The 21,447-nt window shown below is 32.1% G+C and overlaps 1 protein-coding gene and 1 long non-coding RNA gene across 2 annotated transcripts; one reads left to right on the top strand and one right to left on the bottom strand.

Annotated features, from left to right (window-relative positions):
* Positions 1-738: 738 nt before the first annotated feature.
* Positions 739-13,250, bottom strand: LOC139502897 (ficolin-1-like). Its single transcript, XM_071292566.1, has 5 exons — positions 12,873-13,250; positions 8,457-8,581; positions 3,937-4,033; positions 3,489-3,653; positions 739-1,023 (listed from the first exon to the last, which is right to left on the bottom strand). Exons 1-5 carry the CDS (start codon positions 13,108-13,110, stop codon positions 776-778), a joined length of 873 nt encoding a protein of 290 aa, XP_071148667.1. The 5' UTR covers positions 13,111-13,250; the 3' UTR covers positions 739-775.
* Positions 13,251-16,777: 3,527 nt separating this feature from the next.
* On the top strand, positions 16,778-20,605 carry LOC139502900 (uncharacterized). The gene is made up of 3 exons (XR_011658968.1): positions 16,778-17,079; positions 18,360-18,494; positions 20,449-20,605. It is a non-coding gene; the product is annotated as an uncharacterized lncRNA (long non-coding RNA).
* Positions 20,606-21,447: the final 842 nt, after the last annotated feature.

The raw sequence follows: 21,447 nt of genomic DNA, 5'->3' as shown, positions 1-21,447 counted from the left end.
ATGGGACAACTATTCACTGTAGTAACTACGTACAAAGTAACACTAGTCAAGGAGATCGTGGGGTCTTTAAGAATGAACCATTCAAAACAGAAAACAAGCTACCGAATTGATCAAATTTTGCTATAAAAAACTCCGATATACACATGATACAGCTTTACCAAAATAAATAACAAAACAAAACATACAAGCAAGTCCAATAGAGATGTAAACAGAAAACAGTGTGTAGTTGATATTAATAACAACATGTTTTTCCAAAGGTCTGATCTTCTACAGATTTAACTGATTTGCCTCTAAGAATACACAGTAAACAAAGTCCTATTATCTGAATGTTAATTAAAAATAAAGCACACAATTTATGTTTGTACAAACAGTACCCCTAAATTAAAGGGTGTACATGTAGTATCACTATTGGAAAAAAGGATACATTTATCTGTTTGATAAACCAAAGTAGCACAAGCGACGAACTATAACACTGACGGTGATGAGAATGAATCAAAATAAATCGAGATCTCATTTACCCCAACAAGGAAAAAACATGAAGACTCGATATTTCTCTAAACAATAAAAAAATGTATAGTATACATGTACTCTCGTCTAGGAACTGCTAAATGTTTTTGTAAAATAAGATTAAGAGGGATATATAGTACTCTAATGATTTATTATTCTATTTTTTATTTGAAACAAGAGACAAAAATAACTAGAATAATCATTTTTCTAGGCAATTCGTTATCTGCGTAATCTGCGTCAGTTACAATGTATGCCATATTATATCATATCAACGACGACGTCGAATCATCATTTGTGTCTTTTTGAGGGAATAGTTATAACCTTTCCAATGCTGCCATTCAATACCATCTGCAAAAGACTTGTGTGAACCATTAAGGTACAAGCCATTTAGATTAGAGTTATGACAGTTTTTATACCACCAAGCACCTTTAAATTGTTTTGGACAATTACTAGAACTGTCTCTATCTAGTGTTGAAAAAGGCTGACCATTGTGCGCGCCAGTGTCCAACGAATTTCCTATAAAAAAGAAAACAAAGTATAAAACTTTACACTAATACGTAATTTTCATAAATGATTATAGAATACATGTTTCAAAACTATGTGTCTATGTTTTCATACGTATATTTTTGGTGTTTTTTTCTCTTTCCTTCTTTTTTGTGTATTTGTTTTAAGTTTACTTCAATGAGTACTTTAACAAAACAAGTGCAAGAGCATAATTATGCTATGTTTAATATAAAAACAGGGAGCAGTTTTAAAAATATCCTTGGCAAGTATCAAAAAGATAAAGTTATAAAATAAAAAAATTGTTATCTTTTGATTTCAGTTTGTACAAAGATTTGTCAACGCCAGAAATGTGATATTCACATTAGACCATTGACGTCGGTAAATATCACATCTCTAGGCTTGATAAATCATAGATCAACCTCATCAAAAGTCATTCATTGTATATTACAAATATTCATCAATATATAAACAAATCGACAGATGCTACTTCTAGGGCATGATATAACAACCCTGTTGATGCAACTGGGATTATTAGCAAAGGAATATGTGTCATTGAGTTTTATCTCAGATCAAATTCATTCGTTCATAGTGTGATAATTTACTTTTTTTGATGGAATTAAGCCTTCAAATTGATAATTTATCGTGTGGTTTGCTATGTTGTTATGTTATGCTATTGTTTTTGAAAAAGGGAGTAGGTTTGATACCATTAAAACATTTAATTCCGCTGTTTGTCGTTTGTTTATGTTATTTATACGTGTTTCTCGTTTCTCGTTTTTAATATAGATTATACCGTTGGTTTTCCCGTTTAAATGGTTTTACAAGGCTCCCTACTGAAGGCCGTTCATTGACCTATAACGGTTTACATTTACAAACTGTTATGTGGATGGAGAGTTGTTTCATTGACACTAATACCACATCTTCCTATATGTATTATGTTTATAATGTATAGTTTTATACACTGTCGTTTGTCTTTTCATCTTTTTGCTCTCTGTCCTGACATTGTCAGTGTGTTTTCAATGGTTCATGAAAGAGAATGATAATCCCTTTTTCATAACACGTCCGAGCAGTAGCGAGTATTTATCATAAATAAAGGGATAACCATTAACTTGAATATTGTAAATTGTTGATGGCTCTAATGATCTCTTGACTGGTTGTTTTCAAGAATAATTGTCATTGTCAGTGCAATGTTTGTAACTATAGCATGATTGCTTCCTTTTTAGACATATTCATTTATGGATTAGTTTAAGAGTTGTTAGGACTTTGTTATGATTTTGAAAAAAAATATTTAAGAAATGATTATAATAATTTTCTGTCTATGATGAAATAGCATCAATAAAGTTGTGCACACTGAATAATCCGTGTAGCGGGTTATTCAAAGTGTGTACCACATTTTTTATGTTATTACGAATAGGCAAAAAAAAATAGTACATTCATTTCTTAAATATATTTTTTTTTAATTCATAAATCCATTTTAAACCTGAGTAAGTTATGATCAAAACATTGATCATAATGTCTATGGGATGATAGACAAAACGACGTCAGTCAATCAGAAGACGCGTTACATCCCAATTTAAATTATGATGAATTGTGTTATAAAATTTAGATGTCACAACATATCAGTGAAATGGTGGAAAATGTATACAATGTACCAATTGTGAGAATGAATGTTAATCGTGTAATATTTAAGCACAGATTTATCTTTTTGTTTATTTTCAGTTAAATTCAATAAATTCAAAATTTGAGTTACATCTTTTCATGCAATATTTTGGTCCGGAATTTTCCTCAGAAACTACTTCAAAGGCAAGTGTAAAAACAATCACGATAAAATATTCAAAAGTTTAACTTAATTTTTGCTTTCAGAATGTTGTCATAATGATATTGGATTTTTTTTAACAATTTATGCAGAATCCAGTTATCCGAATTGTTAAAAAGTATTATCAGTTTAAGATTTTGGTTGTATTTTATATTAGAAATGTTTTTTTATTGCTTTGATATTATTTATTTCTAATATAATTTCTTTCACAGTGGAAAATGTGAGATTTGTTGTTTTCCCACCATTACAATCAGATCGAGTTGAAACAATGATGTACATACATGATATATGCAAATGATAAAATCTGGAATTTAATTTGTTTTACCTCCAATGTACATGGAGAAGATAATTCAAGGCAAATGTCAAGAATGTTTCAGATTTATAAATTGTTTGTTGTATGTTCGCACTCCTTGGTTTTCTACTATTTAAGGTAAGATAGTTTGCTTAATGACATAGATTTTTCCCTTTATAACTAACAGAACTGATAAAACGAAAAAACTGTTATGCAGACAACTCATCAATTTATTAAGTACAATGATTATATAGTCACGGTCATAGTTGGATGCATGTCAGAAAAAGGCATACTGATTTATTCATATATTGTTTTTTTTTGTGTACTTTTTGTGTTTTAATATTTAAAAAATAGAACACAAAAGGTACTGACCTGCATTCCCGCTGTATCCTCCAACTTGTAGGGTAAATTTTGAATGTACGTCTCCGACATAAAACGTCTTGTACCTTGCATATCTCTGTTCTCCTTCAAGATCCTCCATAAGTATGTACAGTTCATATTCATCTTTTGATGTGATTTCATGGATTTTGGAATTACCTTAAGGTAAGTGTTAGATTGTCATAATTTAAACAACAATAAGTATAGTAATTACGTTTCATATAAATACCATTTTACTTGTGAAATCACATATTTTAAGTTGTCTGAAGTTGAAATTTGTTTAAGTCAAGTTTTCGCTTTGCATATTCTCTATGACCAATTTTACATTACTAATGCGGAATGCGCAAAGCCAAAATTGATTGACTAAGATGGCATATAACCTATAAAACAATAAAGCCTATTTCATGTAAAGCATGTGAAGTCAGATAATAAGATGGCTTACCTAACCAGAACTCTCCTGTCAGGTCACCGAATCCGTTCTTGTAATCCGCCCAGTTCCGATAGAAGTCAACACTGCCATCTTGCCTCCGCTGAAAAACCTGCAAATCATATTAGATAGCAGTTGAATAATTTTAGTTAGGTTTTTAAAAATAGCCCGATCATATTGTATCTTTCTTAACTTTTAACATTCTAATGACATTATGTCATTTTTTCTGGAAAGAACTAACAAGTGAATTGTCAATATTCTCGCTCCTTGGAAATATGTTTCTATCGGTTTGTTCTGGATTCACGAACCTAAACATAACCTTTTAAGATTATTTTGAACATTTGTTTTAAACTTTGTGATTGGCAAGACACGGATACATTTTTTTTTTATTTAAAGGATTGACATAGAATATGAATAACAAGCAGAAAAGCAACGTGCTGAATTGTATAGGTGGTTTAATAAGAAAAATAACAGAATTCAGAAATACTAATAAGGGGACCTACCTTTTACTCTAAGTGGATGCCCATTCCAGTCATAATTTAGTGATTCCCTATGTAATCATCCATTTTTTGGAATACATGGAGGACGGGATTCGCCTTTGCCAAAATTAAGTGACGCTATATTGTTGAATTGTCAAACCAGTGATTTACATATATATGAAATTGAGAATGGAAATGGGGAATGTGCCAAAGAGACAACAACCCGACCATAGAAAAAAACAACAGCAGAAGGTCACCAACAGGTCTTCAATGTAGCGAGAAATTCCCGCACCCGGAGGCGTCCTTCAACTGGCCCCTAAACAAATATATACTAGTTCAGTGATAATGTACGCCATACTAATTTCCAAATTGTACACAATAAACTAAAATTAAAATAATACAAGACTAACAAAGGCCAGAGGCTCCTGACTTGGGACAGGCGCAAAAATGCGGCGGGGTTAAACATGTTTGTGAGATCTCTCACATATATATATATATATCCGATACATCTGTTGTAGGGTTGTCACTGACTCAGACGTACTTATGAATATAATTATTTTCTGTGACTGTATCTTACATTAATTTGTAGGATCCTTTACTATAGATAATTTAGCTGATCTGTAACAATAACATCTTCATGCCTTATATATCATGTACTGTAGTACGCCGCTAGATTAAAACTGACGTGGAAAGGTAACACATGCCCACCGAAAGCTCTTTTATTTGAGAGCCCAGGTGGTCGGGTGGTCTAGCGGGACGGCTGCAGTGCAGGCGATTTGGTGTCACGATATCACAGTAGCATGGGTTCGAATCCCGGCGAGGGAAGAACCAAAAATTTGCGAAAGCAAATTTACAGATCTAACATTGTTGGGTTGATGTTTAGACGAGTTGTATATACATTATGTACACAGCCATGTATCACCATCATTGATGGCGATCCGATGGATACATCTGTTGTAGGGTTGTCACTGACTCAGACGTACTTATGAATATAATTATTTTCTGTGACTGTATCTTACATTAATTTGTAGGATCCTTTACTATAGATAATTTAGCTGATCTGTAACAATAACATCTTCATGCCTTATATATCATGTACTGTAGTACGCCGCTAGATTAAAACTGACGTGGAAAGGTAACACATGCCCACCGAAAGCTCTTTTATTTGAGAGCCCAGGTGGTCGGGTGGTCTAGCGGGACGGCTGCAGTGCAGGCGATTTGGTGTCACGATATCACAGTAGCATGGGTTCGAATCCCGGCGAGGGAAGAACCAAAAATTTGCGAAAGCAAATTTACAGATCTAACATTGTTGGGTTGATGTTTAGACGAGTTGTATATATATATATATATATAGATTACTAAAAAATCCAACATTTCCGGTATGAATAGTTTTAATTCACTAGTACTTTCATGTTTAAATAACAATCTTCAGGTGAAACTATACATGATTAACGTAACTATGTAACGGTAGGTATGTAACGTCATAGTTGTCGTTGAGTATATAAAGGGAGATAAATCGTATACGATGGATACATCTGTTGTAGGGTTGTCACTGACTCAGACGTACTTATGAATATAATTATTTTCTGTGACTGTATCTTACATTAATTTGTAGGATCCTTTACTATAGATAATTTAGCTGATCTGTAACAATAACATCTTCATGCCTTATATATCATGTACTGTAGTACGCCGCTAGATTAAAACTGACGTGGAAAGGTAACATATGGCCACCGAAAGCTCTTTTTTTGAGAGCCCAGGTGGTCGTGTGGTCTAGTGGGACGGCTGCAGTGCAGGCGATTTGGTGTCACGATATCACAGTAGCATGGGTTCGAATCCCGGCGAGGGAAGAACCAAAAATTTGCGAAAGCAAATTTACAGATCTAACATTGTTGGGTTGATGTTTAGACGAGTTGTATATACATTATGTACACAGCCATGTATCACCATCATTGATGGCGATCCGATGGATACATCTGTTGTAGGGTTGTCACTGACTCAGACGTACTTATGAATATAATTATTTTCTGTGACTGTATCTTACATTAATTTGTAGGATCCTTTACTATAGATAATTTAGCTGATCTGTAACAATAACATCTTCATGCCTTATATATCATGTACTGTAGTACGCCGCTAGATTAAAACTGACGTGGAAAGGTAACATATGGCCACCGAAAGCTCTTTTTTTGAGAGCCCAGGTGGTCGTGTGGTCTAGTGGGACGGCTGCAGTGCAGGCGATTTGGTGTCACGATATCACAGTAGCATGGGTTCGAATCCCGGCGAGGGAAGAACCAAAAATTTGCGAAAGCAAATTTACAGATCTAACATTGTTGGGTTGATGTTTAGACGAGTTGTATATACATTATGTACACAGCCATGTATCACCATCATTGATGGCGATCCGATGGATACATCTGTTGTAGGGTTGTCACTGACTCAGACGTACTTATGAATATAATTATTTTCTGTGACTGTATCTTACATTAATTTGTAGGATCCTTTACTATAGATAATTTAGCTGATCTGTAACAATAACATCTTCATGCCTTATATATCATGTACTGTAGTACGCCGCTAGATTAAAACTGACGTGGAAAGGTAACATATGGCCACCGAAAGCTCTTTTTTTGAGAGCCCAGGTGGTCGTGTGGTCTAGTGGGACGGCTGCAGTGCAGGCGATTTGGTGTCACGATATCACAGTAGCATGGGTTCGAATCCCGGCGAGGGAAGAACCAAAAATTTGCGAAAGCAAATTTACAGATCTAACATTGTTGGGTTGATGTTTAGACGAGTTGTATATACATTATGTACACAGCCATGTATCACCATCATTGATGGCGATCCGATGGATACATCTGTTGTAGGGTTGTCACTGACTCAGACGTACTTATGAATATAATTATTTTCTGTGACTGTATCTTACATTAATTTGTAGGATCCTTTACTATAGATAATTTAGCTGATCTGTAACAATAACATCTTCATGCCTTATATATCATGTACTGTAGTACGCCGCTAGATTAAAACTGACGTGGAAAGGTAACATATGGCCACCGAAAGCTCTTTTTTTGAGAGCCCAGGTGGTCGTGTGGTCTAGTGGGACGGCTGCAGTGCAGGCGATTTGGTGTCACGATATCACAGTAGCATGGGTTCGAATCCCGGCGAGGGAAGAACCAAAAATTTGCGAAAGCAAATTTACAGATCTAACATTGTTGGGTTGATGTTTAGACGAGTTGTATATATATATATATATATATATATTTAGATTCCACCACTAAATCAAGTGTAAAGTTATAGGATATTCATCCACTCGTGACGGTCAACTTTTCAAACTCAAAATTTAAAACTTCAATATTTAAAATGTTATTGTCAAGAGTGGTTGAATATCGTATTGCACAATATTTGGTGGTGAGATGTTTCTCTAATATCTTTTTATCGATATGCAGGCACACTCGATTAAGAGATACAAGATAAATCATGATCCAAATATAACGAAATTGCATACACAGTAACAAGCTAAATACTTCCTAGATTGGTCTAATATTTACATAGTGTTATTTTCTTATCACAACCTTTGATTTCAAACAGTAACGCGAAATTGTTTTTGAAGGATAAGCAATTAGATGTGTGCATAACCTATAGTTGCCTATAAGGTCTTTGACTAGAAAAATGTTACTTCAATAGGCATGGACGTCTGTTTTGTTATAATAGGAAAATCAGAAAAAAGTAAACACATTTGGAAATGCGTGAAACATATGTCACTTCAGTCGAAAAAAAAATAGTATCAAAAGTACCAGGATTAAAGTTTGATACGCCAGACGCTCGTTTCGTCTATATAAGACTCATCAGTGACGTTCAGATCACTTATAAAGCATTCTTTTCATGGGATAGGAAAATCTTTAGTCTTTCAAAAAAAAAATCAAAATGTCCATATAATTGATATTCATGTCAACACCTAAGTGCTGACTACTTGGCCGGTGATACTCTCTAGGATGAAACGTCAAACAGCAGTTGCATCGAACCTGTGGTGTAAAAACAGCTTAAATAACTTACCAACCAACCACCTTCTTCGATGTTCTTTTCACAGTATGTTTCAAATCCCCTTATATCTGAGGGATATATCCGGTATATCCCACTTTTTGACTCTGTGATATCTTCGCAATCCCTTGGATATGTATCTGTAGATGAAATTTTACAATTAGTGTTACTTCATATATCTCAAATTTACGTATAAGTATTTGTGCTTGGAACATTTATTTTGTGTTTGGTGTTTTGAGTGGCTCATCAACATTATAATCACCCTCTTCAAACTGAGTTGTTTGTCAGGTGCATTCGACTGACAAAGTTTTCCAGTTCTAGGTCTTTCTGATCACGTCAACTGCCTCCAACTATAACATTTGGTAACAACCGGAAAGACATAAGTGATGAAAGCTGCGTCAACACTCGTTAATCAGTCCATCAATCAATAACCGTATTTTAATCAACAAATACTCGTATCTTTAATAACAGATACTAGCAAATGAAACTATTAGTAGTAGATCGACAGAGAGTACTCATTTCAGAAAAGAGAAATAAAAAACTTTACAAAACCGCTGGTACCAAATTTAAACAGAATAACAAACAACACTAACAATATTCCCGATATACTTACAGATATTTAAATAAAGTAACTAATTTCTCTGAAAAGCTTAAAAGAGGGACGAAAGATACGAAAGGGACAGTCAAACTCATAAATTTAAAACAAACTGACAACGCCATGTCTAAAAATTAAAAAGACAAACAAACAACAGCACACATGACACAACATAGAAAACTAAAGAATAAACAACACGAACCCCACTAAAAAACTAGGGGTGATCTCAGGAGCTCCGGAAGGGTAAGCAGATCCTGCTCTACATGTGGCACCCGTCGCCACTTAACATTCTCATACATATGTCGTTGTTCATGCAAGTACAATCCCGGTAATAAATGATACTCATTACAGTGGATTCATTTATTTTCGTGGGAATCAATTTTCGTGAATTGCTGAAAAATTGCATATTCGTGGATATTTAATTTCGTGGTTTTGCCAATCCATGTATACAAAACCTATTTAATAAGTGTATTCGATGAACATTTGAATTCGTGGTTCACCTGTACCCACGACACGCACGACAATTGGTATCCAACGAATAATAATGAATCCACAGTATATAAAACTCGTATAAGAATGATGGAATTGTAAATTTATTACTTTGACTTAGTTGGGATAATCTGCACAGAAATACACAAGATATGTTAAATTACAGTCTACAATTTATTCATAGTGTTCGTTAACTTTTCAAGGAATGAAATACATATGATCATTATAAATCATTAATATATAGTCAACTAACATCAAATCTACTATTTTATTAACCCAAACAGGGTTCTCACATTCAATAGTTAAGTCGGGTTTTTGAATTTTGTAGGCGAAATCAGTACACGACTAGATTTCGTATTGCCTTGATATAGTAAAAACAATTTTTGTTTATGGCATTTATTACTGCTATTTTTTGAAGAATTATCAAAATGCGAGATTAGGTATTGGAATTTCGTGAAAACTACCTTCATACATACGGGTAGATATCATAATAGTCGAATTATTCGCATTTATGAGGACCTCTCAATAAATTATGAAATTACAGTACTCTTTTCCCATTAGTTCTAAAAAAATATGTACTATGAGTTCAAATATTACTTGCTATATAAGTTAACTAAATGTATCTCTATTCAATTTTTCTTAACTTGTTTCAACAATGAATTTTAAAAAGAAGCGGTGTCAACAAATATTAAAAATGGAGATCTAAACTGTGATATTATTTGCTATGGTCAACTATGGAATTTGGACTTTGTATCTTGTTCTGTTAAATCAATATTTATTAACGTGTATGAATATTACGAATATCAAATCAAAGTTCTTATATCGTATATTCATTGATTCAGGTCTGTTATCGATTAGATATATCTTTTATATCAATTGAAAATAGTTAGGCTCGTCGTAAAATATCAGAAATAAATCATTGATTTATTGATGTTGCTTGACTTATCAATATGGCAATTTTATTGTTTACTTGTTTATTTTTCATTGGAACGACGTCATTCTGAATATACACTTTTTTGTTATTTAAGATGGCTAAACATGCAATAGAAGGTTATATATCACAAAAATCAATAATTATTCTATTACAAAAGAGAAGAAATATATTGAAAAAGGGATTTGACGTGATTGTCAAAGAGACAATTAATAATAATAATAAAAATAATAATAATAATAATAATAATAATAATAATAATAATAATAATAATAATAATAATAATAATAATAATAATAATAATAATAATAATAATAATAATAATAATAATAATAATAATGCTGCTACTGATATGGTCAGTATAATCTTGATGATAAATTAATTAATTTAGCAATTAATTGTACAGCAATAAATAGTATACATGAATCACAGCTTAAACTTTTCTTATACAAATAATCTAGTAAAATATAAAATTTGAATCCAACATTGACCATGTTGACCTGAGTTTACTTATTCAGTTATTAGGTGTTTTTGTTTTTTTACTTCATATTCAAAAAAATATTTTTGAATTCACATTTAATACCTTCAACGTAATCTGGCAATTCATTCCAGTTTTTAATACCACTCAAACAAAAAGAAGAAGATTCGCACCTTTGACATTTTGAAAATACAAATTGTAAGCAGTTTTTATCCCCCAAATGAAGACGAAGTTAAAAATGATACGCAATCGTGAGACCTTCAATACTGAGGAAAAATCATATCGCATAGTCGCCTTTAAACTCGTTGACAAGAAACATTTATAACTGTCATTATTCAGAACAAAACTATTTACAAAAGGATCATTTAAAAAAAATAATGTATATTACAAGTGCAGCTAAAAAAAAAACCAATTTGTATATGTTCCGGAACCATATGGACATGACCATACGCGTATGGTCATGTTCATCTGGGTTTATACTGATATGGTCGGGGTGATTAACAATATGTTACAGTTTCCTTTTAATACTTCGAAAGTCTTCATATGGTATGAACGTTCATTAAAAATACGCTATCATTTAGGTAATTGTATTATTATTTAATTATAAAAAGATTAGCTCAATAAAGATTAGAAGTTTCACATAGTTAATTGTTCTTACTTGTCAAAACTATAATAAAAATATTTTAGATCGATGGTCATTACCGATTTGTTATTACGAGTGAATGGCCATATGTCGACTTAGATAAATAAATTCCAAAAATTTCTTAATGAACTGCTACCAAAAACGTCACTGGAAACTAACATAGTTATCTAAGTAGTCTTTTAAATATGGTGTATTGCAATCATGTTACGATATTTGAGAATTATAGAGTTTTTTAAAACACCGTTGACATATCGGAATGGCCCAAAACCTCGGTATCACTGTACGCAGCTACAAAAAAGCTATCTTTTCAAACGCATACAAAAGATGTAAATGAAAAGGATCGTGGACAACCAAGACTTTGAAATGCAAAAACTATATGATACCATGTAGAAGTAAATGTCAACTCAAGCATACATGTAAGAATGTAATTAGCGATACAAAACTAACTATGGCATCAATGTTTGATTTGTATACGTAGTATTTGAATTATGAAAATAATTCATTGTCATGTCTTCTTTTTCGTCTTTTGTTACAGAAAACCATCAACGTACTGATGTTTACTTTCGGCGCATGCCTGGTAAATGTTTCAAAATAAATTTATGTGGATATTTTTTTTTTGTAATTAGCCATATTACTTTTTTTAGATAAAGTTTTTGTATTATTGAAACTTTTATAATGTAATTTAAAAAATAATCTATATGGTCCAAACACTCATATGGTCCAGCCCGTTCATAACCAAACGAGTATTATACTCATATGGTCCGACGCGCATGGTCGTTATTAATGTTAGTAAGATACCTCTTATTACACATTGTGCAAAAACAGGTACACATTGTGAAGTTCTAACAAAAATTATTCTCAAGAACAATAAATAGCTCTATATAACATTTTGAAGAAATAGATATGTAATACAAACCGTAAAAAAATCGAAATGTGTTTAATTCATTCTTTCACATTGCCAAATTTCATGCAAATTTCTGAATTTTGATGAACTAAGGGAATACAAATATTTGCTGCCTTAAGATCCGTTCACATATGCAACAATTTGTTGAGAAAGGTCATAAAAATTCCCCCAAAAAAGTAAAAGCAAAAGTGAGGCTCAGGTAAAGACGTAATTGCGATAAATTAACAAGATTAAGATAATTACAATATTGTTTTCATTGCAAATAATGGTGACATTTATATTCACTTGATAACATATTGATGACATTGATGATTCAATTCTTTAATAAAATAAACTTCATTGAAGTTCTAAACTTTTCGCATACTGAAATACTAAATCTATTAAAAATTACCTGTCATAATTTTAGACGATATATCCGATTTTAGTTTGGAAAATTTCTCCATAACTACCCTTTCCAAAGTTTTATTTATGTAGGTCTTTATTGCCTTATTCAGGTTTTTGGTATCCAGCTTAGCAACCAATGGAACATCATCGTTACTAATAAGTGGCATCTCAACTTCCGTATCTGGATTTTTATTTAAAGCTAATCCATGCCCAAGTAGTCCAAAACAAAGTATTAATGCAATCATAATGTAAATTACTGTACAACTACAGAACTCTTATGTACATAAGTACAATAATTAAACAGAAATGTCAGAACATACTAATTCACAACATAGTTAGAACCATTTGTAGAGAACCATTAGCACACGCATACACAACATTTTAACGAGAATTGTAATTAAAATGCAGGTTGTTTTATACAATAAAGTTTATCACTCAGTTTGGCAATAACAACATCGTATCAAAATAAAAGATTATCGGTTATCTCTAGAAACCATTGCCATGACCAGAACAAAAGTTAATTATTTAATTAGATAGTCTGACGCTTTCCATTTTCATCTGGCTTGCAGTATCAAATGATTGTTTTCCTTAACACGTTAATTGCCAGCACAGAGTGTTTTTTTAAGATACACCCTGAACCTGTTTACAATATAATCAACGTATTTACGGAGTATCAGACAAACAAAAATTCTGTTGTCACTATTCTTTAAAAGTTAGAAAACTTAAAAAAATATTTTGCATTATTTAAGAAATGAAAGTCATTATTAAGTACAGTAAAGGGAAGTGTGTGAACTGTCAACATCGCTTAGAATGCTTAGTTTACAAGATTATGCGCATAATATATATTTTAAACCAACTGATTTCGCGACGATTTTTGAATGTTGTTTATGCGAATTTCGTGATTAGAACGGTAAAACAAATATAAATCCTCTTGGGTTTCTGCAAAATAGAATAGAAATGAATAAATGAAAAAAAAAAATTGTATGAAAATAAGATGGTTCACCAGACCAAAACTTTGATAATGACAAAAAATATTGATATTGTTTTGCACAAAAATCAATAATTCACTGTTTTAAAACATCTGATCTCCAAATACCACGACTGGATGTGTCTCCTTGATAACATTCTCCTGTCAAGCACGCATACTAATCTCTCCGATTTAACACTTGATAAGATAAACACCACCAGAAAGAGGAAATTATAGGAAATGATTTGTCAATTTACAGAACTTAAAACTTTTCTGATCTACAACAAAGGGAAGCGAATTGAAAATTAGATACAACGTATTGTATTATTCGTGTTGATGAACTATAAACTTTTGTCACTGCACCAAAACTTGGCTTTCGATGTGACTAAAAGATAAAGAAAAGGCCCTCTTTCGATTACTTTTTATCCAATTTTGTTCACATTTAAAAAAAAATCAAAAGTTACAAAAGGTAGACATTTTGTATATCTTTTGATGATTCAAAAGGCAGTTGAAATGGCCCACTTTATTTTTGTCAAAAGGTGTATAAAAGGGCAACTTTTAGTTTTCAAAAAGGAAGACAATAGTTATATCAAAGAAGGACTTTTTTTGTCATAAGGTGTATAAAAGAGCAACTTTTAGTATTTAAAAAGGAAGACAATAGTTATATCAAAGATGGACTTTTAGTTATTCCAAATGTGACCATATCAAAACAGAAGTTGGACTTTTGATTAAATTTGATCCTCAAAAGAGTACCTTTTTCATAAAAAAAAAATAACAATTTTATATTTAGAAACAAAATATTGATAAAATTTGAACAAAAGAATTGCATGGTAGGCAAGATTTCCATATGCATGGCACCTCTTTTTTGTTGATGAAATATGCAGGGAGAAACTATGTTTGGGTAACACAGCAAGTTCAAAGCAATTCTTGACATAAAAGAGACCTTAATTTTTAGCTTTCTAGAGTGTTGAATTTTAAGAAAGTCACCAGAATGCAGCCGTTTTGTACTTCTGCACGTCTTAAGGGGTCAAGTCATATCATAAATGCAAACCTAATATCTTAGTCAAATAATAATGTTCCCTGCTTCAATATTCTCCTATATCCTCTTCAGTGGTCTATCCTGTATTAAAATGTGTGTACTGTTTTTGTTTACCTGTTTTAATGTGTTCAGGAATTAACCCTCAATGAAGCATTTGAATTAAGTTTCTTTTGCGTAATCACCTGTCCAATGGCAAGTTTTTAATATATTGTTACATCTGAATAATCTTAACTGGGGTCTCCTTGAATATGGTGATTAATTTTACTTTAAACGCCTTGTTGTTTGTTCAACGTGTTCAAGGCCTTTTATTGCTGAGTATGCGGTAGGGTCTTTGCTAATTATTGAAGACAGTACAGTGACCTGTAGTTGTTTACTTCTGAGTAAACTGGTTTCTTATGAAGAGTCAAAGTCAAAGTGTGCAAAAGCTTGTATTTAAATCGAACAATGCTTGGTTGCAAAATGAGCAGAAGTGTTAGATCATCCTATATTACAGCTTATTGGTGTAATAACGAAGGGACAATTGACACTGACAATTTCGATGTATCTCCTCATCCAGGACAAATTGTACAAATGTATATCCATAGTATTATTGTAAATGGAAAAACACAGACACATTTTTTAGCAAAAGTCAATTAGTACAAGAATTTACCTGCTTCTGTACAGCATTATTATGGTAAACCGATTGAAATACGGTCTTCAGACTTATTTGTTCAAGATGGGCCTGCATTATTTATACCAGTCCACAGAATTAAATGTAGGTTTGTTCATTCGAAAGCAAAATTTTACTGCAGAGATGTAATAATTGTTGCACCAAGAGAGCGTCATATTTTATAAATCTGGATCCAGTTATAAGGATACAATCTGTAATCATATTGTTTTACTTCGTACAAAAAAATACAACTATTAAAAAATTGATTATTTGACAACGTCAAAATTACAATATTTTCTTGTCATGATTCCTTTATTTAATTTCATGAATGTGTCATGACTTTGTATGTGTTTTTTAAAGGAAGTACTTCCTATGGAGTGTATTTGATTATTGTAGATATTTATGATGTTATGAGTATTCTTTTTGTATTTGGTATTAAGATGTGTCTTAATGTAGTGTGTTATACTAAACTTACATGCCAGTACTTGCTTTGAAACAGTAAAATGTAAACACATTAAACATTAAGTGTATTATAAAATAAACAATTTCGTTACAATTATTGTTGTTATTTATATACCACTGCTAATTATTTATGTTGGCTTAACAAATTGCAAAAAAGGTTGAGTTCATTTATTCATTTATGGTTCTTTTAACCAGGTGTTATACATGTACATGTATCATCGAATCATACAAAATTTTCATAAACTATTTGGTCACTGCAGATCATTCCTTAGCGAAAATCTTTCAAATATATAAAGATGTGTAAATTGTATCACAAAACAAAGTATCGCAAAAAGGTCAAATGTTTTCTCAACAGTTTAAGACAGTGAAGTAGATATATACTCTTTCAGCGAAACATCATGTAGACAATAGTAGTAGTGAGTTCTGCTGAGATTGGTTTATAGACAGGACTATTTACAAAAGGAATACAGAGTGAATCAGTCATGTTCCTTGTTATATATTTCAACATGCACACAGTGCCACGTTTGTATGTCATCCCATATAAATGAAAACAAAATGTGGGGTATAATGTTCTTGTCCTCTGTATTAACATGTACAAAAAGTTACCGATTACTTCTCGCTCAGGTTTTACATTCAGTTTACAGTTTGGGGGAAGGGGGTGCAGGGGTGCCTACATAGTTTACCTATACCTTTTGACGTGCATTAAATGTCACAGATAGTCTGTCCTATACATTTTGACATTCAAAAAATATCCAAGATTATCTGTTATATATCTTTTGACACGCACAATCAACTTCCGAAGCAAGGTTGTCGGCTCTCCGGACATTCCCGAAGTCCTGCGTTTAACACCCTTGCCTTCAGCCGTACTCACACCGTGCAAGATCTTGCAGAGATTAAGCATCCGCAGCGCATGCATACATTTTTTCGTTAATTGCATAAACATATATTTAAAACATGTTTTTGTATTAACTTTAACGGTTCATTTTTAAACATACGACAATTTGTAGCCGTTTGACCATTCTGTGGAAAGTGCGTACATGCGAACTACTTTGTTTACGTTTTCCAAGTTGGCGGCCGCCAGCGTACAAACCATACAGGTATGATTTTTTACTTATATTAAACGATATAACTATTTTAAATCAATATATATGACAGAATTCAATTGCATAGGTGTCAGGTCTGATCGCTGGTGGACATTAAACAAAATTGCCGTTTCTTGGAAGGAGAAATAACAGAAATTTAAAAAAGGGGGAGGGAGTACTTAAAAAAAAAAAGGTATCACACTTTATTTTAGCTGTGTCGTACCTTACTGTGGCATGCATAAATTTATTCTCATAGACAGAAAATAGTGTTTGCTGGATATTAAAGATAGTAGGATTACAGTAGGATCACCCCCTCCCCCCCAAAAAAAAAACCCACTGCATTATCATTATCGTGTGGCATTAGCATAGTACAAATCCTTAGTATGTAAATAAGTAAGTAAATCAGTAATTAAGTAAGTAAAAATTTATTTGGATTCAGCATATTGACAAACAGTACAAACATATGCTCTAATGAGCTTTTCACCGAATATAAAAACATATGCAATAAAAAATAAAACAAGGCATGCGGCATGCAAAATAAATTATAAAAAGCAGCACCAAAAATTAGCTCTAAACAATAGCATATACCTGTATCTGCTATTGGAAGCCGCATGCATGATTAGTAATCAAATGAGCTAGCAATCAAAGGTTACCTATGAAATTATGGTGTCATTATTTATTTGTACATGTATGTCATGAAAAGAAAAAATCTACTTCACAGGTTTTGAAAACTAATTATATATTTTTCTCTGTGTCTATAATTTCTAAACAATTAAAACATTTATAAGCTGGAGTATATCAGTAACACTCAAGAATGTGTCCACTGCTTGAAAGGAAGATAGATAGATAGATAATAGGCTGCAAATACTAATAGTTATGTTCAAATGCCGGAATCATGTATTTTAATTTACAAAAATGTACAAGTACAATGCATAATCACCCATTTTTTTTTACTATGTACACAAAATGTACATGTACATTCCATTTATCAGTTGGATCATCTAGCTACTAATGGCTAGTTTACAGAAAACCAGGCATATATAATACTTTTATATTCCACTAACCATATATTATATGATTATATATTTTTAATTTTTGTGTTTTTGTTGAATTTATGCTATTTTGCATTGGTGTCCTTGTCTTCAATTTCCCCCCTTTAAACTTGCATGTTTAGGCTGAAGGTAAAGACACAGAAGAGTGCAGGAGGAATTCATGATCAGTACCCCTCTTTTGTTGACTAGCTGTATATATTTTAATATATATAATGCTGATTCTGATGATAGATATTTTTTTAGGTTTCTTATACTAAGTAACTGATTATCATGACACTGTCATAACATGAGGTGCCAGGACAGACAGGAGATGTGAGAAGTAGCAGTTTTAAAATTTTATTGCGGGAAATGTTAATTTCAATAGTATTTTATCTTTTGGTAAGTATTAGATAGTCTTATATATTAAATAATTAGAATTTTGAATGTATACATGAGGGTTGGATGGGGTTAAATGATTAAAGAAAAATGCCCTTAAAAAATGAAGATTAGAGAATAACGGGCAAAAAAATGAAAATTATAAGAGAAAAAAAGGGTTAATTTTTTAAGATTAGAGAAAAAAGGGGTTAATTTTTTAAAGATTAGAGAAAAAAAGGGTGAAAATTAAATGTTTACAGAATAACCCCCCCCCCCAAAAAAAAAATCCAGACCCTCATACATACATACATGTACATATAGAACATAATTTTTTTTCTCTCAAAAATAGGACATGTGAATTCATGTTTAAAGTGTAAATTAAGTTTCTGGTTTAAAAAAATAACATTTAATGAAAAAACTAAGGTCATATATAAATGTAAAATACTGCAATCTTTTAAAACAGATAAAATAATGTCAAATGGCAATTTTACACCATGAAATATAGTCCTCATTAAAACTGATTATTTCTGTAATATGCTAGAAATATAGTTAGGGTCAAATAACTCTACTTTTGTACTTGAATGTCGGTTTGATAGTAAACTAATGTGCAATTTTATATGACTGTAAATGAGAAATCAGCTATAAATTTTGATTATTTTTATCAAAATAGTCAATATTTAGAGAGTGTGTTCGGAGTTCCAAAAAAACATATTCTAAGTATGAAAATAAACAGTTTTTCTAAGACTTGCTGATCTTACTCTTTCATTCATATAATATTACATTCAATTTTGGCAAAAAATGACAAACTATAGCAAATTTGTAGCAACTCACCAAAATTTTGATCATATTGTAAATTAGTTCAATACACTGTTTCATAAGGTTTTCATCATCATGTAAATATTGAAATCTGTCACTAATCATGTGTATTCTTCATATATCTATAAATTTGTGATTTTTCTTTTCTTGATTTGAAGTTGGAGAGAACTGGAGATTTGAGCCACTATAAACATACATGTATAATATCACTGTACTAGTGTACATGTTTTTTAAGGGGCCAGCTGGACACTGCCTCCTGGTGCGGGAGTTTCTCGCTACATTGAAGACCCATTGGTGGCCTTCAGCTGTTGTCTGCTCTATGGTCTGGTTGTTGTGGCTTTGACACATTCCCCATTTCCTTTCTTAATTTTATGTATAAAATATATCTCTGCATATCTGAAGCCCCAGACTAGTATATTTCTTTTGGACTAGTAAGTTTTTGCAAAACTTTGTTTGAACCAATAAGAAAAATGTCAGAATATTGGTCTTTGTACAAGTAGTTGAGAAAATATTTTGGTGCAGACTGTATATATATATTACATTTCCTTTATCAAAAGATTTTTTCAAGCAGAAAAAAAGAATGGGTTGAAGAAAAATTATTGAAAGCTACATTTCAATGTCAAAATTAAATATTTGCGGAAAATTTGCTCTTTTGTGGCCTCCTCTCATACTTGTTTCTAGCTATAAATTGCACTTATCAAAGACTTAGACAGACGCATGTTTTATTTTACTAAACATATAAATATATATATATTATATCAGATTTTGAATTATTTCTTCTAGAATGGTGTTTTTCTATGCATTCTACAAACTAGTTTTCTTTAAACAAATATAATTTTAGCTTTTAAATTACATTCTGTAGTACATTGTAGTTGCAAAGGGAGATAAGATCAATATGTAATAGCTTCAAAGATATGAAAAAATATATGTTATATTTTACTAGATTTTTGCACATCTGCTGATATGTTCTGAATTTGATCATACATGTAGGTATTTTTTTTTATTGTTCATGTATTATTATGAATTGGTTTTTTTCTTATTTTTGTATGAATTATTCTGATCATTCATCAAGTCAAATAGACAATACCAAACTATGATAAAAAATGATATGCAATGCTGTACATATACTATAAATCTATTAATTAATGATTTTTTCTTCTAGAATTGACATGTATGGAACTGTAACACGGAGAAGCTGACTTGAAAGAAATATACTTAGTATTTTGTATGCTGATAGAGAATGAGAGTCACAGACTTTTATTAATGTTGTAATTCAAACAATTATCATACACACAGGAAATAAACATATATAATTTTTACTTGTTTTTTTTTTTAAAGTCAATCTATGGAGAAGGGTCATAGTCAAAAACTAGTAAATTTTGATGTAAGCCATTACATACATCCATATGGCCTTTACTAATGAGAAATAGTTCTAAGCTTAACATATGTTAATGCACCAGAATACATTTTAAGAATACATAGGCGGATCCAGGGGGGGACCTGGGGGGGCCCGGGCCCCCCCCCCCCCCTTTCGTGGGAAAAATTTGGTTGATTATATAGGGAATCATTGAAACTTGACTGGAGTGGCCCCCCTCCCTTAGGTCAGTCAGAGCCCCCCCCCCCCCCTCCTGAGGAAAAGTTCTTGATCCACCACTGGAATACATGGAAATCTCTACTGAGTTTCAGGTGTTAAGGTCAAACATGAACAGATTATGAAATTGCATGGTCAATCTATTTTTGATGATGTGCCATTAATTTATAATTACGATGATAAAGAGTTGAGTCATTTTTTAGCTCACCTGGCCCACAGGACCAAGTGAGCTTTTCTCATCACTTGGCATCCTTAGTCTTCCGTCATCTGTCGTCCATCAACTTTTACAAAAAATCTTCTCCTCTGAAACTACTGGGCCAATTTAACCAAACTTGGCCACAATCATCATTTGTGTATCTAACTTAAAAGAATGTATCAAGTGACCAGGCCAACCAACAAAGATGGCGGCCATGGCTAAAAATTGAACATAGGGGTAAAATGTAGATTTTGGCTTACAACTCTGAAAAGTGTAGAGTAAATCTGACACCGGATCATATTGTTAATCAGGTCAAGATGCATTTGTTCTGAAATTTTCTGATGAATGGGACAACCCATTATTGGGTTGCTGCT

This window comes from Mytilus edulis, chromosome 14 (assembly GCF_963676685.1).
Source record: "Mytilus edulis chromosome 14, xbMytEdul2.2, whole genome shotgun sequence".
Classification (NCBI taxonomy): domain Eukaryota; kingdom Metazoa; phylum Mollusca; class Bivalvia; order Mytilida; family Mytilidae; genus Mytilus; species Mytilus edulis.
The sequence above is the reverse complement of the archived record's forward strand: the minus strand, read 5'-3'. Positions and strand labels throughout refer to the sequence as shown.

Bases quoted from the DNA above. Each gene is read 5' to 3' on its own strand.
- LOC139502897 (XM_071292566.1), bottom strand. From the start codon at position 13,110: ATGATTGCATTAATACTTTGTTTTGGACTACTTGGGCATGGATTAGCT. The intron at 3,654-3,936 runs GTAAGCCATCTT...ACTTACCTTAAG, and splicing joins GACAGGAGAGTTCTGGTTAG to GTAATTCCAAAATCCATGAA. The intron at 1,024-3,488 runs GTCAGTACCTTT...TCTTTTTTATAG, and splicing joins AGGATACAGCGGGAATGCAG to GAAATTCGTTGGACACTGGC.